Raw genomic sequence first — 18,131 nt, forward strand, 5'->3', positions numbered from 1 at the left:
ACAGCCACGCAGAAAGATGCATACACAGTCCCATAAAGAAACATATATGACAAACATGTATGTGCTTACTGACAGCGTAAACAAAGAGGTCTCTACTGCCCTGAAGCACTCTTTGGACAAAATGATTTTTATGCTCAATACCAGCAGAAACATGTATGTGCTTTCTGACGATATAAACATATGTCTGTAGTGTACCGTCCTGAAGCACTCGTGCAAAATTATTTATGTGCTCAATGCCAGCAGAACATCTTTGGGCTTACTAACTTTATAAAAATATAAGTCTTCATTGGCTTGTATAGCTCACTAGTGGGTGAAGTTATTTATGTACCTACGCACAGTTCCTTGTGGAACCACGTATCTGCCCACTGTCCTGCACAGGCCTAAATATTTTCAGTGGCCCACAGATACTTTTATATGCCAATGCTCTGCAAAGCATGCATCTAGTCATGGCTTTATGGAATCATGTTGTGTTGACTGTTGAATAGTTTCTGAAACATGCAGGTGGTCTCAGTCCAGGAATAAAACGAGCTTGCCGACAGTGACACGCACACATTAGTGTGCCCAGTACCCAATAAATGTGCAAATTAAACACAGAACAGCGAGTGAACACTGGACCTGCAACGTACAGATTGCATTGATACAGATGTAATGCCAACCGTGGTAGCTATTTACCAATAGAAACCTATGCACAAGTCCTTCTTTCCAACAAAATGTGTAAATTGACCACGCTGGCTTACACGTGCCCTGCGGTCACTGTGGGGAATCTCTTCCCCTATCCTGTTACCACAGGCCCGACATTGCCCGAGTCTACAGGGCCTAGCTCGCACACGGCACACTCCAGGTGGAGTGTGCGAGCTAGGCCCTGTAGACTCTGGCAATGTCGCGCATGTGCTGTGGTAACAGCAGTTGTCGCAGGTGGAGTGTGCAAGGCTAGCTAGGACCTGTAGACTCGGGCTGCAGAAGCGCTAACACGTGGTCGCCTCATAGTGCTTTATTTTTACTTTTATGTACAGAGTTAATCGAAACTTCAAAAGAAGAACATGGCCCGAGTCAGGCAATGTCCTTCTTTTGAAGTTTCGATTAACTCTGTGCATAAAAATTAAAATAAAGCACTATGAGGAGACCACGTGTTCGCTCCTGTTATATTGCTAGCGGAAGCCAACATCAAGGGAGGGAGGGAGTTTGGGCGGAAACACTAACAACGGCGGAAATGGGGAAAAGCGCCAGCCCCATGATATAGAGCTCAGCTTAATAAAGTTATTTCAATAATTTTATTCAAAATTCACGGAAATGCTCACGATGAAGATTCTGACCTCAAGTAACGATGCGGATGATCAGGAGCTCCGATTGGTGATGGAAATGATCCGATTAATGAACCAACCAAGGCTGGCTGACTGACTGAGGTGATCCAAGGGGTACTCGACACAAGCCACGAGCAGAAGGTATTACACCAGTGGCAGTGCACGAGGTGTGGTGATGCGGTGACGGTCTGTGACGAGGTGCGTGAGCGTCACGAATCGAGATGGCCAATCACTGCAGCATGGCTACACATAGATTGGCCATACGTTTTCAGCAAGTGCGCCACCAGTGCCACCCACGACGCGGCACCCAATGGTAATGCTGGCTACTTGTGCACTGCGTGCGCGTGGTGTCTCAGCCAATCCAGATGCTGCATTAGCAGCGCCAGGATTGTCTCAAGCAGGGATGCTCCCTGCCCATTTGGAGACCGGGGGCTGCGCCATGAATCAACCCTCGGTCTCCTAAGGGGGAAGGTAGTGCGGATGTTCGGGCTGGTCGTAAAAATGACCAGCACACAGCCAAACATGCGCACTGCTGCTTCCCTGCTGCGCTTAGTGTGCTCACTGCGCTGTAACAGTAACCATCTGTCACTGTCAGCTGCCGCAGGGCCCAACACTAGCCCCACCCCCTTCAGCATCCTTGGGCGTGCCGTGGCCTGATGGAAAATTAAATTAGCGGTTAATTTCATTTATCTAGCAGTGTCACTGTGCGTACGCGCCTCAGCGCGAGTTATTATTTATGTGATGGTGGCGGGCTTCGGCATTAGTGGGGCAACGCCCCAGCACCCCAATGGACGCACCACCACTGTCCACATTTGACCCACTAGAAGGATTTTGGCCAAGGGTTTACATTGCATGCAAGGGCTTAGAATAGAATACTGAGATCAGGAATGTCATGTAGTACTTTAAAAGGTAGTTATTGCTAAATAGAGCGTGAAACTTCCATAACCCTTGCATTCCAATCACCTCCACTATAAAGTTAGGAGTTGGAATTGCAGATTTAATATTAAAATTCTAAAATCATGATTGAAAGCTACATTTCGACTTGGGCTGAGATGTACATTTATAATATTGTTTTAAAAAATAATTTCTGCTACTGAATGTAAAACGAATCCTTACAGAGTTAGAACGTTTCAAAGACCGCTATTACTCTAGGACTCTCAGCAAAGATCTTTCTTTTTTTGAGTTCAAAAAGTTTTTATTCGTTAGAAATAAAAAAAGAGACATACATTCAGAAATACATGTGACACAGGTAAAATCCATGTAATACAAAATGTGTATGAGAATACAGTTTATTACATATAACAAATTGGTACGGAAGAGTTAAAGAAGTGGAATCTCTAGTCGGGCTTGGCAGTCCCTTGATAATTACATGGAACTAGGCTCTCAGGGTTCACTGACCCTTTCCACTATTGGTTCCTAGCGATCATGCTAGAGTCATGTGAAAGACATCCCAACCTATTCCTTCACCTCCTTCCTTCCTTTTCTCCTCCTTTATATGTATCATAGGCGATACACACACTGTTAATTCTCATGGTTCTGCTTTACATTATACTTAGTTTTCACTGCAAAGCAACACCCACAGGTAGATAGATACCTTTCAAGCTTTGTTTGCTGCCAAAGCATAAGCCACAAAGCTAAGGAAGGAGAGAAGTCCTGTTAATTAAGTTTCCTGAGACGTATCATAACACTTTCATATACCCTTCATCTATTGGCAAGAGAGAATTTCTGCCACATAAAAACCCATGCCTAGACCTTTCCTTTTGTCTGGCCTAGAAAAACTTGTTTTGATTTTCCTTACTAATTGGGATTTCTTTTTTATTTTTGAGTTGGCCACTTGCTCGGTTTGAGACAAATAATTTGTTGGCATGCAACCTGTTCTGATTATGCACTTAAAGTTATAGATTAGGACAGAAGCCCAGATAGTCATTGTCAATAAATGTTAAAGTTTGGAAAATTTGCCTGGGGGTCATATTGTCCCTGGTACAAGCCAGTGATGGACAGAGGCACGTTACTTTACTCTCCGATTTTTTTCCTTTGCTTCACGCATACATTAATGGAAAAAATATGGCTTAAGTTATTGCCTTTCAGCCCGGGTCCTAATAAAAGGCATTCAAGGCTATTTCTGCAGAAGAGTCTGCACACATATTTGGAACTGTGGCACATGCAGTCAATAAAAAGTTGTGAAATGGTGAAGGCAAATTTGATTTTCGTTTCTTCATAGAGATAACCAAACTTGATTCAATAGTTTGCATCACAGCAATAAGTTGTGCTTTTAAATGATTGCCTAGTACAGCGGTACAAATAATATTGAAACAAGTAATATTGAAAACCAAGGGCCATATTACAGTAAGTGCCCCGGGGGCGCAACAGACTGTGGTATTAAAGAAGGGGGCGCAGACGCTTGTGTGTCCCCTTCAGTAATACCGATAGTTCTAGTGCACTTAAAGCACCAGGGCTACCTTCAGGGGCGTTCCCTAATTTGCATGTGGAGAAGGGCGCAGAGGCAAAGAAGCTCGAGGGGGCTCACTCACAGTGCAATTCACAGTGCGCCACCTTATAGGTGGCACACTGAGAGTGCGCCCCCTGAGAGCAGCCCTCTGGAGGGGTGTTCCTGTGGAACCCCCAGACATCCCCTTAAAACTGTAGTCGGGATGCTGACTGCACAGTGAAACACGGAGCGGCTGCAAGCAGCCGCTACATGTTTTCACATGAATGAGCAGCCCTGGGTGCAGCACGAGTTCGCGGCTACCCTGGGGACAACGCATTCACCGTAATAGTTTATACTTTCATTTTATGCGCCTGGTGTACCTTTTAAAAGGTGCGCCCAGTGCAAACAATGAAAATGCGTAATACGACCCTAAATTAGGATTGCTTTGCAAGGTTTTCATGACACCAGGGGCTGCATTATGATGTAGGTGCATTTTCATTGTTTGCGCCTGGCAAACCTTTAAAATGGTGTGCCCTGCACAAACAATGAAAAAGCACCCTATTACCATGAATGGGTGCCCTGGGGGCAGCGCATTCATGTGAAATACAGAGTGGCTGCTTTAAAGCTGCTCCATGTTTCACAGTGTAGGCGGCAACCCGTCTGCACTTTCAAAGGGGATTTGAGATCCCCATGCAGGCAGGTGTAGTCACAAACTGCACCTTCCTGTGAGAGGATGTCTGTGGCTCTGCAGAGGGCTGCTCTCAGGAGGTGCACTGACAGTGCACCACATTTTAAATGGCGCACTGTCAGTAATACGGCGTCAACGCAGAAGCAAAGGGATTCCCTCATTTGCATGGGGCACGCTGGTGCTTTATGTGCGCCAGCACTATTGGTATTACAGAGGGGGCCCCACAAGTGTCTGAATCGCCTTCTGTAATACCAATGTGCCCCGGGGTGCGCAAAGCAGACGCAAACGCTCGTTGCGCCCCCATGGCTCTTTATGTGATACAGCCCCAGGCTAGAGAAATTCCTGTGGATGGAACCTGAAGCTTTAACACTGTCCAGTGATGATTCTAACATGAGGCCAGATATCGTCACAGAGCACAGCAGAAAGTCCATTAACCACCTGATCAATCCTACCAATGTTATAACCTGACACTTGCTTTTTCTTTTATTGCTTTCTTTCATACATTGTATGCATACAAACTTGCACAACAAAACATTTCGGGCATATTTAGTTTAACAGCACATTATTTTTACATCAGTACATGACAAAATCACTTTACTAACAATGGTTCAGTCCGTCAATGATGTGGTTACAGCTTGATGCGTGCAAAGATATATTTAGTTAGCGTTACCCAGAAGTCTCTAGGCCTGGAACAAGAGGGCAGTTTTTCCTCATAAGTCTGTAGGGTATCTTTACAGTATGTCATATCTCGAAGCCACTGTTTGGCGGTAGGATAACTCCCATCTCCCCAATGCATAGAGACTTGTCTTTTAGCTAAAAGTAAGGCGATCACACAGAATTTGCGTTTCAGGTATTTTAAGGTTGGCACCAAGCCCAGGAGACAGACCTTAATTGTGCAGTCTATTTGCATCGCAAGTATCGTACTAAGCAGTGATGTGACACTTTCCCAGTATGCTCTAATATCAGGACACTGCCACGCTAAATGAAGAAAATCTGCATTGTCCGCATCGCATCTTTGGCACTTTGCGTTTTGTCGAAGCCCAAACCTGCACAGCTTTAACTGGGTGCAGTATATTTAGTGGAGATACTTATAATGTATAATTCGTAAATTACCATTTGGGTGAGCATGGTAGTGAGGGAGCAGCTGGTATGCCATTCCTTCTCAGTGATGTGTATATCCAGTATCGTATTCCACCTGTCAAGCGCTTTGGACGCCTTACCCCCATATCTGCCTGAAGCAGGATGAATAGTTTCTGAACCAGGTGTATATTGTGTGGATTTTGGATAACCATTTGGAGAGCTTGCAGGGTAGGTGGTTCCTATGGGTATGAGGGGTACAGGTGTTTAATAGCGCCTTGCAATCTATAGTGTGTGAAAGTAAGAAAGCAGTGTGGGATTACTGATGAAGTCTAGCTGATCAAGTTCTATGAATATGCCTTTGTCATGTAGGTCGTTCATTGTGTCTAGTCCTACTTTTTGTAGTTGTTCCATGCCCACCTGTTCTTGCGTGACTGATAGTTCCGGGTGATGTTGTAGTGGTAATGCAGGCGCATATAACAGCAGTTTATTAGCAAGTTTACCCATCCTTTGCCAGGCTAAGTTTGTGGTACGAATCGTGTTAATCTCATTTTTGCAGACGTGTGTACATGAATGCGGTAATATGCTGCTCAGTGGTATCGGACACGCATCTCCGTCTTCAACCGCTGTATGTGGCAGATATCTGATTGGATGATACCAGTAATGTGCGTAATGTGCCTGCGCACTCAGGTAGTACAACAAGAAGTTAGGGACTTTGAAGCCACCTTCTGAATAGGGCAGAGTCAGTGTATAAAGATCTATACGCGCCTGCTTACCAGCCCACATGAGTCGAGAGGTAATAGTGGCTATTCTGCGAAATAGGGTCATTGGCGGTGTTATAGGAATGTTGTTAAATAGGTAGTGAATTTTAGGTAGTATAACCATCTTAACAACGGCCAAGCGATCTGTCAGAGAAAGTGGAAGTTTAATCCAGCGCTCCACTTTCTCTTCTAGTTTACTAATAACTGTTCCATAATTTTCGCGGAGAACCACCTCTGGGTTATGGTGGAACCAAACTCCCAGGTATTTAATGGAGTCCTCTTGCCATTCTAAAGGGAACTTGGTCAGACAGGGTCTGGTGGCATCTGTCAGCGGCATTATGGTCGATTTGCTCCAGTTTGTTTGGAGTCCTGAATGTCCTCCAAATTCCATAATGAGGGGGGATAGATTGAGAGCTGGATCACGGACATACAGCACCATACCATCGGCATATAGTTAAATGTTCAGTGGACGTTGCGGAAATTGCAAGGCTGTAGCCTTTTGACATTGCCTTATTTTACATGTCAGTGGCTCCACTGTAATAGCAAATAGTAGCGGCGACAGTGGGCATCCCTGTCGGGTACCCCTTGTAATGTATATTGAGTCGGAAACAGATTGATTAACTCGTATCCTAGCTATAGGTTGTGTGTATAATAGTTTGATCCATTGCAGAAAGATGGGGGGCAGTCCCATCGTCCGCAATACCATGAATAGGTAATTCCATTCAATTGAATCGAATGCTTTTGCTGCATCCAATAATACTGCAGCAGCTTGCAGATCAGGGTTAAGTTGATGGGATACAGCGAATAGGGTACAAATGTTATGTGCAGTAGATCGATGGGGTATGAACCCTGACTGGTCTGGTAGTACTATGTTAGGCATCAGGGGTTGGAGTCTAGTGGCAATCAGTTTAGCCAACATTTTTGTACGTGGATCTATAGTACCATATATACTGCAGTGTATTGCAGGAAAGAAACAGAATACATGCAAACTCCTAGCATACATTGTATTGTATATAGTAATCCGCAACAGAGCGGACAAGGTTAAGTATGCAATAATAAAACAATATATAACAGTTAATTTTATCACATATTTGAGGTATTGTTTTAACTTTGCAAGACGTGAAATACTGCCTCCTCATGCGGTAAACATTCTTAGCAGGGGAGAAGGGAAGGACACAACAGTGACAGTCAAAAGTCTCACATGCGCGCTCAGCGCGTAGGGGTCATCTCCCCGCGCAACGAGCAGGACCTTCCAGACGTGTAATTACAGGATAGGATATACTTTAGTAAGGATAAGTCTGTGTAGAGGCAGAGAGTCATCACAGCCGCGATACATAAGATAACGTGTGGAGAGGTATCTATAGTGTGCATAATATCAATTGCAGAGCACGGGAAATACTTTACCACCCAATACAGGAAATCAGTCAGAGTCCGGATAAGACGTGGCGGCACGGTGGTTCTTGCAGGTAGAAAGGGTCTTTTTGATAAAGTCTTGCGCTGCTTTGGGTTTTGCAAACTTTTTTGAGCGACCATCTTGTGTGACACGTAGTCTCGCAGGGTACAGCATCGCGTATTCTATTGCCAGTTCCCACAGTTTCTTTTTGATGGAAGCAAAGTCTTTGCGGGCTGTTTGCACCGCCATCGTGAAGTCCGGGTAGAAGGAGATGTTACTCCCCTTGTAGTTTATTTGTTGTTTCTCTCTCGCCATGCGTAAGATTGTGTCTCTGTCTCTATCGTTTGGGACACGTGCAATGATGGGCCTTGGTGGGTTGCTCGGCACAGGGGGAGGTGCAAGAGATCTGTGTGCGCATTCAACAACAAGCAGGCTAGAACATTTTTCAGCTCCGAAGATGTCTCTCAGCATGGCTTCCACGTAAGTCTCCAGCCTACCTGTGTTGGTGCTCTCTGGTATTCCAATTATGCGCACATTATTGCGGCGGGACCGGGCTTCCAAATCCTCATTTTTCGGTTGTATGACTGCTAGTATTTTATCCATCTCCGCTTCATGCCATTATGTTCACTGCCTGTACGTCACCAACTCCACCGTTATTGCCGCCATTTCGTATATATTCGTCTTCAGCCTGCTGGTTCCGACCTTAAAGAGGAATTACTCCTCCGTGACAGCCCCCCCGCACATCCGAGGGCAGCAGCGGGGAGCCACAGTGTTCCGATGCGATTGCCTATAATTATTTCCCAGAATGTTAAACAAACACTGGCAGTCTGCAACAAGATCGTGCAGCGTTTACTGAGTATCTGGTCCGGTGCGAGGACCGTTATGCGGGTGTCGCCTCACCTGCCTTGTGCTCCGGATCGGTGTCTTGCGCCCTTGGGGTCGATAGTACAGTGTTCCTAGCAGGGGGCCAGCTATCTATCGGGCGAAAGCTCCGCCATGCAGGTCCTGGGAGCGCCGCTCTCACCCTCAGCTCCATGCCACCATTTTCACTTCCCGTACGCTGCATCTCTTTTGTGTATTCGTCTGCAGCCTGGTCCCGACTTTAAAGAGGAATTTCTCCTCCGTGACAGCCTCCCCTGCACATCCGAGGGCAGCAGCGGGGAGATATAGGGTTCCGATGCGATGACCTATAATTATTTTTTAGAATGATACACCAATACCATCAGTCTTTAACAGGATCTTGTCCCCGACCAGCGGAGCGGCACTAACGTGCAGCCATTCCGCAGCGCGCCCTCTAGTGCCCCCAACCTGACACTTGCTTGATGCACATATATCTCTGCAGCAAACATATGCAGTCCATAATCTATCTTAAAACAATTGTGTTTGTGCTTAATTAAGCCAGGACATCTTTGCTAACTTTTTCTTTGTCGTCTGTTTTCTCCGAGGCAAGCCTTTGTCTTGGCAGATCATCAATGTACTTTCATTACCTATTATCCTACTTAAGTCATCGCCCTTCATCATGACTCTGTCCTGTGTTACTCTACCCCTCTTGGCTCCACTCCTTTATTACCCACATTCATCCTCTATTAGTGTTTGTTTTTCATTTACAGCACTAGAATGCATGCAAACTCTTAAGGAACAAGTGCATGCATGCTGTTACTTTATGGGTAATCACTTCAATGTGTAAATAGATGATTATAGCTGGCTAAAGTTTACGATTCTTCTTCTCTTTTTGTGATCTACTACTCTATCATAACCTATCACTAGTCTTAACCTACAACGTTGTCTTATGACCCACATCTTTTCTTTTAGGATCTGTATTGCTTCATCTCATGGGTGTGATACAATAATATCACGGATGTCTTCTTCTATTCACCTAGGAATTGCTTTGTCTGCGTATAAGTGACCCATAGGTATTTCCTGGAGAAACACTATGAAAAATGAAGTGATTTGTTTGTAAATGTCCAAAACGCTGTACTCTCATTTAAATTGGTAAAAACATTTCCACCAAGATTGAATACTTGTGGAAGAGTTATGGCAAGTGTGCTAGACAAAAATAGTAATTTTACAACGTGATTGATGTATTATATTGCTTCAACACAAGCACAGTAAAAACAATTGTTGATTCTAAATAAAAATAAAATATACATTTAAACAATTTCTGTTTTGCTACCAATCTGAAAGAAGTGTAAACAATGCAATTAAAAGAAGACATACACGTAATGCAGGTATTGCCCTTGTTGCGTTTCAGACTAGGTTGATTATTTCATATTATATTGTTGTTATTGAAAATGTATCACGATTACAAGCAATAGTTATTACTACTGGATAAGAATCTTCATGAAGTGAATGCGGGTACCATGAACTGCGACGACCCAGGGATATCATGGTCACTGAGACTGCATAGTTCATCAGGGGTGTAGTTCTCATGACCACTGGCAGGTTTGGACTATGCTTGGCCATAGTCTTCTCATCAATGGGGCAAAGACCTTAAAATGTCGAGACAACAGGGAATTCTCTATGAGCTGATCGGGAGGTGGCATCATTGACTGATCAATCCCAGCTGGGCATTCATCAACTTTTACTAACCGGTCATACACGCCTGGGCATTTATCAATGTAGAGTCATGAGGTAATCACTAATGGCATTTATGTACAAGGACCCTGTATCAATAGGTCTTAATGACTGAAGAATTCCACCAATATCTGGAAACTAGAAGTCTTTCAGCTGGCTTGTCCTTTCTCACATGAAGCATATCACATGGCTATGGTTTTTTTTAACCGTTTATTTTTAAGTTTTTTTTTGTAACAAACTGCAGCAGTAATGTTAGGAATCTGTACAGTACATGGTGATGCTTGAGAAAGTGCACAACCAGGCATCCAATCGACTTCTGATTGCATCATCTTCCGCACACCCCATTGCCTAGTGACACACCAAGCTTGTATTGTTGAGCAGAACACGAACAACTAGGCGCAGTCCCCTCCCTTTCCCCGATCAATATCATCATCCACACCGAGATCCATATCATCACTTTCATCCAACTACATTCCCGCCTGTGGGTCTAAGAAGACATCACACACATCCCTCCATGCCTGGATGTCTTTCTCCAGTTTTTCGTCATCCCTGCTCAGTTTCATGTGCACCTCCTCAGCCAGCATCTACTCCTGTACATCTCTGTACCATTGCTCAGATCCAGGGGCACTCTGACCCACCCAGGTGATGGCCACTCTGCCCTTGGCTAGGACCAGCTCCAAAGCAGACATTTGTAGGCACTTTTATGTCTTTTTGGCCTGCTGACATATCCCAACAAGCAGAGTAATGGTGTGTAGTCTAGTCATAAGCGTGTAGACCTCCTTCAGTCTGTTACCACCTGTGTCCAAAAGTCTTGTATCGATCAACACCACCACACCAGATGCTGGAAGTCGCCCTGCTAACAATCCATCTTGGGCAACTGTCTGGCCATGTGCGGGATATGCAGCGGAGGCTCTTCAGAGATATATATGTTCTGTGAAGGAAATTATAGTGCACCAGCTTGAAGCGGGCATTGCAGGACACAGCGTGTGTGAGTTCACAAATGGCTGTCCACATTCTGTCATCTAATGGGGTGTCCAGATCGGTGTCTCATGCTTCATGTGCTCAGACTGGCGTACTCACCACGTCTATTCTCATTGCCCTATAGAGTATTGTAATCGAATGATGACCTGCCCCGCAGGTCAGTAGAAGATCTAATATGTGTGTGAACTGTGGTGAGGGAGGAAATTTGGGCCATGTCAATTTAGCCACCTCGGTCAATCCAGCATGATGCAAGAAATGCCCCGGTCCCAGTGCAAAGGCCTCACAGGCTTGTTCAAATGTTTTGAAAAACTCCTCTGGGTACAGGTCCCCCAAGAGTGCGCTACCACCATCCCTCCATGTCAGAAAAAACATATTGTGCATCAGCTGCCGCACTGGCACTAGTATCCAGACCAAGAGTTCTCGGTGAAAGGGGGCACACTTCAGGACCACTTCAACATAAGGTTCCCATATGTACACTGTGTGTTGAACAATATAGAGTAGATCCGTAGCCACTCCCCACGCTCCATCAGCACCACTGATAATTGATCAGCTGCCATCAATCCCGTCAGTAGGAACTTTTCCTAGTTATCACCCTCAGCCAGCCATCTATAGCCAGCTGCAGTAGTGTGGCATAATAGTACATGTCAAGATTAAGCCCCCCCTCTTCGTATAATCAGGTTAAGGTGTTCAAGGCCACCATACTGTGACGGCCCACCCACAATAATAAAATAAGTACAGAATTCAGCTGCTTAAATACCGTCCTGGGTATGGGACATGGCGAGTTCTGCAGAGTATATAGACATTGCGGTAACAATACCATCTTCGACACAGCTAGTCTGCCTGTCAGTGATGGGGCAGCGTGTTTCAAAAAGCCACTGTCTTCTGCAGGGCATCCAATACCCTACCTATATTAAGGCATAACTGCTGTGTCTCGGAATGGGCCACCTCAATCCCCAAGTACCGACAGTGTCCCAACTCCCAATGCATTCCCAGGCTTGGGAGGCGATCCAAAGGTGTACCAACCAAAGAAGCCAGTAGAAATAGTAGAGGTTTTCGCTTATTAAGATGGAACCCAGACAGACCTCCAAACTGATCCAAGAATTGCAACAGCATGGGCAATGCCATCTGTCAGAGGTAATATAAAATAATGCGTCATCTGCGTAAAGCGAAATCAGGTGGAGAGATTCCCCTAGATGTATGCCGCTATTCAACAGTTTCTGACGTGCCCAGATCGGCAGTGGTTCAATTGCTAATGCATACAGAAGCGTCGAGAAGGGCAACCCTGTTAAGTAATTGGACCTAGCCCCGAAACTGAGGACCAAAGCCCATAACTCTTAGCACTTCGAGTAAATAGTCGCAGTCCACCATATCGAAAGCATTTTCTAGGTCAATAGAGACCAATGCCAGGTCCTCCTCCATGTGTTCCACTTCATGGAGTATATGGCCAGACATCAGAGATTCATGCCGGTGTTCTGGCCAGGTATAAACCCACAGTGGTCCTCATGGACCAGGTGTGACATGTGGGGCACCAAGCGGCCGGCAAGTAGTTTACACAGGATTTTCACACCTGCGTTAATCATGGTAAGTGGTCGAAAAGGCCGGACGAGACTAAATACCACGTGGCTTGAGGAGCATTCACATTTCAGCTTCCCTCATGGACGAGGGCAGCACACCTCTCTCACATGTCCCCAGCAGGACTTCCAGAAGACCCTGCATGATCGTCGCAGAGAACACCTGATAAAACTTAGGAGAAAAACCATCCCCACTAGGCGCTTTTGCACATGAAAGTAGACTCTGGGCTACAATAAGTTCCTCCAGACCGATGGGGGCTTCCAGGGACTCGGCATCCACGTGTGCTCGCCTCAGGAGATCTAGTCCTACTAGTAATGGAACATAATGGGCCGGCGTTGATGCCAGGATCTGCAGTATATACATACCTCAAGTGTTGTTGAAAGACTCCCAATATTCCTGCCCTGGTGTTTACAGGTGTGTCATCCAGTGATAAGTGTGTGATCATCGAGGGTGGGTGCTCTCTGCGGAGTATCTATGCCAGGAGCCGACCTGACTTATCCCCTTCTCCGTGTAGCCTCTGCCTATATTGCTTGAGTGTGTACTTATCTAGTCTGCCCATTAATCAGTGAGGCGCCTATGCACCTCCTGTTCCATCACATTGGTATGTTGATTGTTGCCTTGAGTGAAACGAAACCAGATAGGGCGTGGGTGATATTATAGCCTAACCTTGTTTCCATGTTTGCACCTTGTAATGTAAGTCCTCATCAGAAATCTTCCATGCAAAATATCCACTCTCTCTGCAGTTTATCTGCTTGTCTCCAGCTTTCAGTCACCTTGGGATTGGTCTTGGAATATGTTAAAGGTTTAATTATGCTCCCAAAAACCCCAAAATGAATTATGCAATTAAATTTAAACCATAACACACTTTTGTACATATTTCAGGTCTGCTCCAAACCACAATGGAATGCGAGTCCTCCCTCCTTCCTTTTGAGAGAGCAAAAAGATGATGATCAGGAAACATTGCATGAACCTCATGACCTGTCACCCGGTAAGCAATGTATTTTGAATACATAGAATGGGGTATGCAGTATTTTCCGATTTGCTCAAAATCATTTGATTCCCATCAATCAGCGAAAACATAGTGCTCGTTGTGTACAAAATATTGTCTCTGTCTAGCACAAGGCATATTTCAGTAAGATGGAACATCTTTCACAAAACAACTTCTACCACAGTTTGTTTATACTTGTTTATGAGCAAAGCCATGCAGAGTCGGTACTATGCATGTGGACATTTATGCATAGAATATTATCCTCTCTGGCATGTTGTACATTCACCTCAATGCTCGTTGATTGTGTGGAGTGGATCCTGCTCTATCAAAACATAAACAGTTCTTATCTGCTGTGTAGAAATCCTTTTCCCTTTTTTTTTTATCAAGTATGGGTCTGGAAGCTGAGCCTCTTCTATTTATAGTTTATATTTGTTTTGTTATTTTGAGTTCATGTTAGGATTCATATTAAACTTCCTCTACATTCTCCATTTTAAGTAGCTTCTCTAAGACAGCCTGTAACGCCTACCCAAACAGCCCCTGCTCTTTGTGTTCATACTCCCTGTATTCATTGCTCTGCGGTTTTGAAGAAGTCATCTATAACAGGCCAGGAAAGTGGCACATATTCCATCACACATGAGCCACTGGGCGTTGTCAGGAAGTGCCATAAAATGGAGTCACGTAAGCTGGGGCAGGTTCATTTCCGTCTACTAGCCTGCAGTGAAATCACCATGAACATCATCTGCATGCTGGACATTGTACAGTGTAGTTACGCCCTGTTTTTTCAGTGTTGTACATGCAGCACAGCAGAGTTCTAATCAATATGTTATCTGGGTTATAATACTTAAATTAAAAAAAAGCGTTGGCAAAGCCTATCAGTCTGGCTTATTGTTAGAGGAAAACGTTATTAATAGCTGAGCGACTTTGTGTCTGTTGCCTCCAGCTGTCCTGGAGAGAAAATCAGATAATGAGAAACCCATTTTGGACTACAACAATATGGAGCTGAGAGTAGGACCCCTTTGCTGAGCATACTGCATTATAATGTTAAGCTGTGCCTTCAAAGAAGGGAAAAAAGTCTATATGCACCCATCTCTTAAATCTGTGACCGAATAAAGCCATACACTCAACAACATGTTATCACGACAGCAAACAATAACTATTAACAAATGAACATGCATGGGATATTAGTGAATAACGATGTGTCTTTATGAATGGATGAGGCATTCAAAAAGCACCAATTCTTTAAAAAAACATAAATCATTGTTATACCCTGCATCCTAGGTGTGGTCTTCCCCAAAACACTTTGCCCCTCCTGTTTTCTGAATTACTTTTTGTTGGTTTTAGGTTAACAGTGCAATTTACCACTTTAACCTTTGCTAAAGTGCCCTCTACTTAAAGCATGGTGAAATTGGCCTACACCTACCTGATTGGCGCCTTAAATTTACTTGCATGTCTACTCAATAAAGTAGCACTTTAAAACAGGCCTGTCATTGCAGCCTGTAGTGCAGTTTAAACTGCAATTTCGATCTGACAAAAGAAGCCTTTTGCCAGGCCTAAATGTTTGTTTAATACATTTAAGTCACACGCTAAGGGCCCAGAGGACATGGGTTTTGTTTAAAATGTAGGACATGTGGGTTTAAGTTTTACATGTACCGGTAGTGAAAAACTCCTAAATTTGTTATTTCACTACTGTAAGGCCTCGCTCTCGCATAGACTTACATTAGACTGCCTTATTACATTTATTACATTTAATAAGTGCTAACCTTTGGTTGGCAGCAGGTAGAGATGTCATGTTGAAAAATGGCACTTTTAGAAAGATGGTATTTTTTTATCTTAACCATTTGTGCCCTCTGCCAGCTGCCCTGGATGACATGAGTGTGAATGGCAATGCTATTAGGCTGTGTTTATTTCTCCCAGACAGTGAGACAATAAGGGACTAGGAGTTGGCAGGATGGGCCATCCCACCAGGATGGCTTCGGCAGAGCTGTTCCCTGCCCCACTTGCACTTTGAACGGCTTGCCTTCAGCACACACAAAAGAACCTGACACTAGTCTTTTTTCACCTCAGATTTCTTGGAGCCTTGAACGGGGAAGGGAAAAACTTTCCATTATCAGATGTAGGAGGAATATAGTGAATCCCCCCCACTTCAGAGACTGGCACCAGATATAAATATTGGACCCTCAGAACACCTCTTCAATACACTCCTGGGCCTGTGGAATACTTCAGAAGGACTGCCTTAAACACCAGAGAACTATCCTGCTGCTGCCAGAGGACTGTCCTGCTGCTCTTAGGACTGCCTTGCTGGACCCTTTCTGTGAACCCAGGACCACCAGATGTATCTCTAAGGGCTAGTTAGCTGACATCTTTGGTGAGCTACAGGCACATAACAAGCTCCTTAGGCCTTGATCCCTGTACCTGGCTTCTGCTGGAGTGAGTCCTGACACCCAAGTGGTGCTCCCAGGTCTTGGACCCTTGGAAGTGGTGTTAGAGGTGCTGCTCCTGCCTACCCTTAAAACTTGGGACTTAGGAAAATGTTCACCAAATTCTTCCTGGAAGACCAACAGAAGACCAGAACCTACCTGCCAGCCTATCCAGCCAAGGTTCATTGCTATTCAGCCCACCTGCGTGGTAGCTCCTACTTCGTTCTTCTCTGCAGCAGCAAATTCTGTTCAGCTGAACCTCTTGGCAGCTGTATCCTGGCTCATGGAGCCCTCTTTGGTTGCAGCCTACAGCTTTGTCCCACTGGAGGTTTTCGACTTCCAAAAAGTCACCCAAAGGTAAAAATATTGACCGGTCTTGATGGCAACCAGCTCCCCATTGACAACGATGACATCCTGGGCCTGGAAATCCAGCTTTTCCCACTCTGAGCCTTTTCCCACCATCGTCAACGGCTTCACTAAGACTTCGCGAGAAGCTCCCTGGTGGCGACGACCTGTCCTCAGGCACAGCCTGCTGCTGTGCCCTGCTGAACGTTACCTTCTTCTGGACTTTTCTTCAAGAAATGGTCGAAGTCCGAAGGTAGGCAGAGACCAGGCCCAATCCAGCCCTTGTATCCGTCCTGTGCTCCATCTCAGTCAGCCTTAACCTTTGACTTTGTCCCAGTCTCTTGCGACTATATACCAGCGATTGGTGCATTGATCTTTTAAGTGCTGGATTTTACTACAAACTCATAACTCCGGTTCAACTGATTGGATTTAAATAGTTTTGGTGTCCTTCCATTTGCTAATATTTTCTCTATTTTGTTTTAAACTGGTTTAGTATTTTTCTTTGTTTTCACTTTTTACTGTTTGTGTCCTGCATAAATATTTTACACAAAGTTAAGCCTGGCTGCTTTTCTGCCATGCTACCAGAGGGTTAAGCACAGATTAACGTTTGTGGTTGTTACTTGAGTAGGGTTTTCACCCCCCTCAACCAATAACCCAGTTTCTTACAATCAGCAATTAAAATGTTTTGGTGTCAGGAAAGAAAATACATCGAACAACTGTTAGACTTGGCATCTTTTGGCATGTTTCCCCTGAGTTTTTGCTTTCTGACCTCCCGGTTTTGATTCTGTTTGTGCTGGCTTAGTGTTTCTTCACACTTTTCTTACTGCTAATCAGTGGTAAAGTGCAAGTGCTCCTGTGGTATAATGTGTTATGGATTGGTGTTTCCATGATTGGCCTATTTGATTTATGTGTCAGTCCCTGATAAAGTGCACTGCGTGTGCCAGGGCCTGTGGATCAAATGCTGTTGGTGGTCTGCAGCACTGGATTGTGTCACCCACCCAAACAGCCCATAAATGTGACTCTAGCCTGCAATTGCAGAGCCTCTGAGCAGTCTGGTACTGCCTTGTCGACTTGGCAAGTGTGCCCACTTGCCAGGCCCTAACCTTCCCTTTTCTTACATGTCAGCTACCCCTAAGGTAGGCCCAAGGTACCCCTGTGGGCAGGGTGCAGTGTATGTGAAAGGTAGCCCTGGTGTGTGTGGCATGTCCTGATAGTGAATTACTTCCAATTTCGTTTTTCACTATTTTACCTGTTCCGCGTAGGACAGAATGGGAAGTCTGTTTATAACATCTAATAAACATAACTGGCCCTGGGAACTAGGTAGGAAAATAAAGTTTAGTATGTCTGACTCAGAATCTAAAGATGCATCTTTTAGTGAAGGTGATTTTTACATTCTGTGTTTGAAAATACCACTTTTAGAAAGTAGGTATTTTCTTGCTCAGTCATCCCATGTGCCTCTGCTGGAATGTGGATTACCTGTCTGGGTTTTGGATGACAGAAGGCTGAGGAGCAGGGTGGCTCCAGTTAGTCTAGGTGGGTCAGGAAAGGGCTGAATAGACCTGGGCTGCAATTGGGGAAGGGGGAGGAGATCTCCTCGCACCTCAAA

General features: G+C 44.8%; 1 protein-coding gene across 2 annotated transcripts in view; it reads left to right on the plus strand.

Moving 5' to 3' along the window:
* Positions 1–18,131, plus strand: part of DNAH7 (dynein axonemal heavy chain 7) — a 1,967,826-nt gene that overhangs the window by 100,976 nt on the left and 1,848,719 nt on the right. For both annotated transcript variants that reach the window (XM_085648764.1, XM_085648765.1), the window contains exon 3: positions 13,658–13,763. In XM_085648764.1, the coding sequence (XP_085504890.1) occupies positions 13,658–13,763 (106 nt within the window). The remainder of the gene's footprint in view (positions 1–13,657; positions 13,764–18,131) is intronic.

This window comes from Triturus cristatus, chromosome 3_2 (genome assembly GCF_964204655.1).
Source record: "Triturus cristatus chromosome 3_2, aTriCri1.1, whole genome shotgun sequence".
Taxonomy (NCBI): domain Eukaryota; kingdom Metazoa; phylum Chordata; class Amphibia; order Caudata; family Salamandridae; genus Triturus; species Triturus cristatus.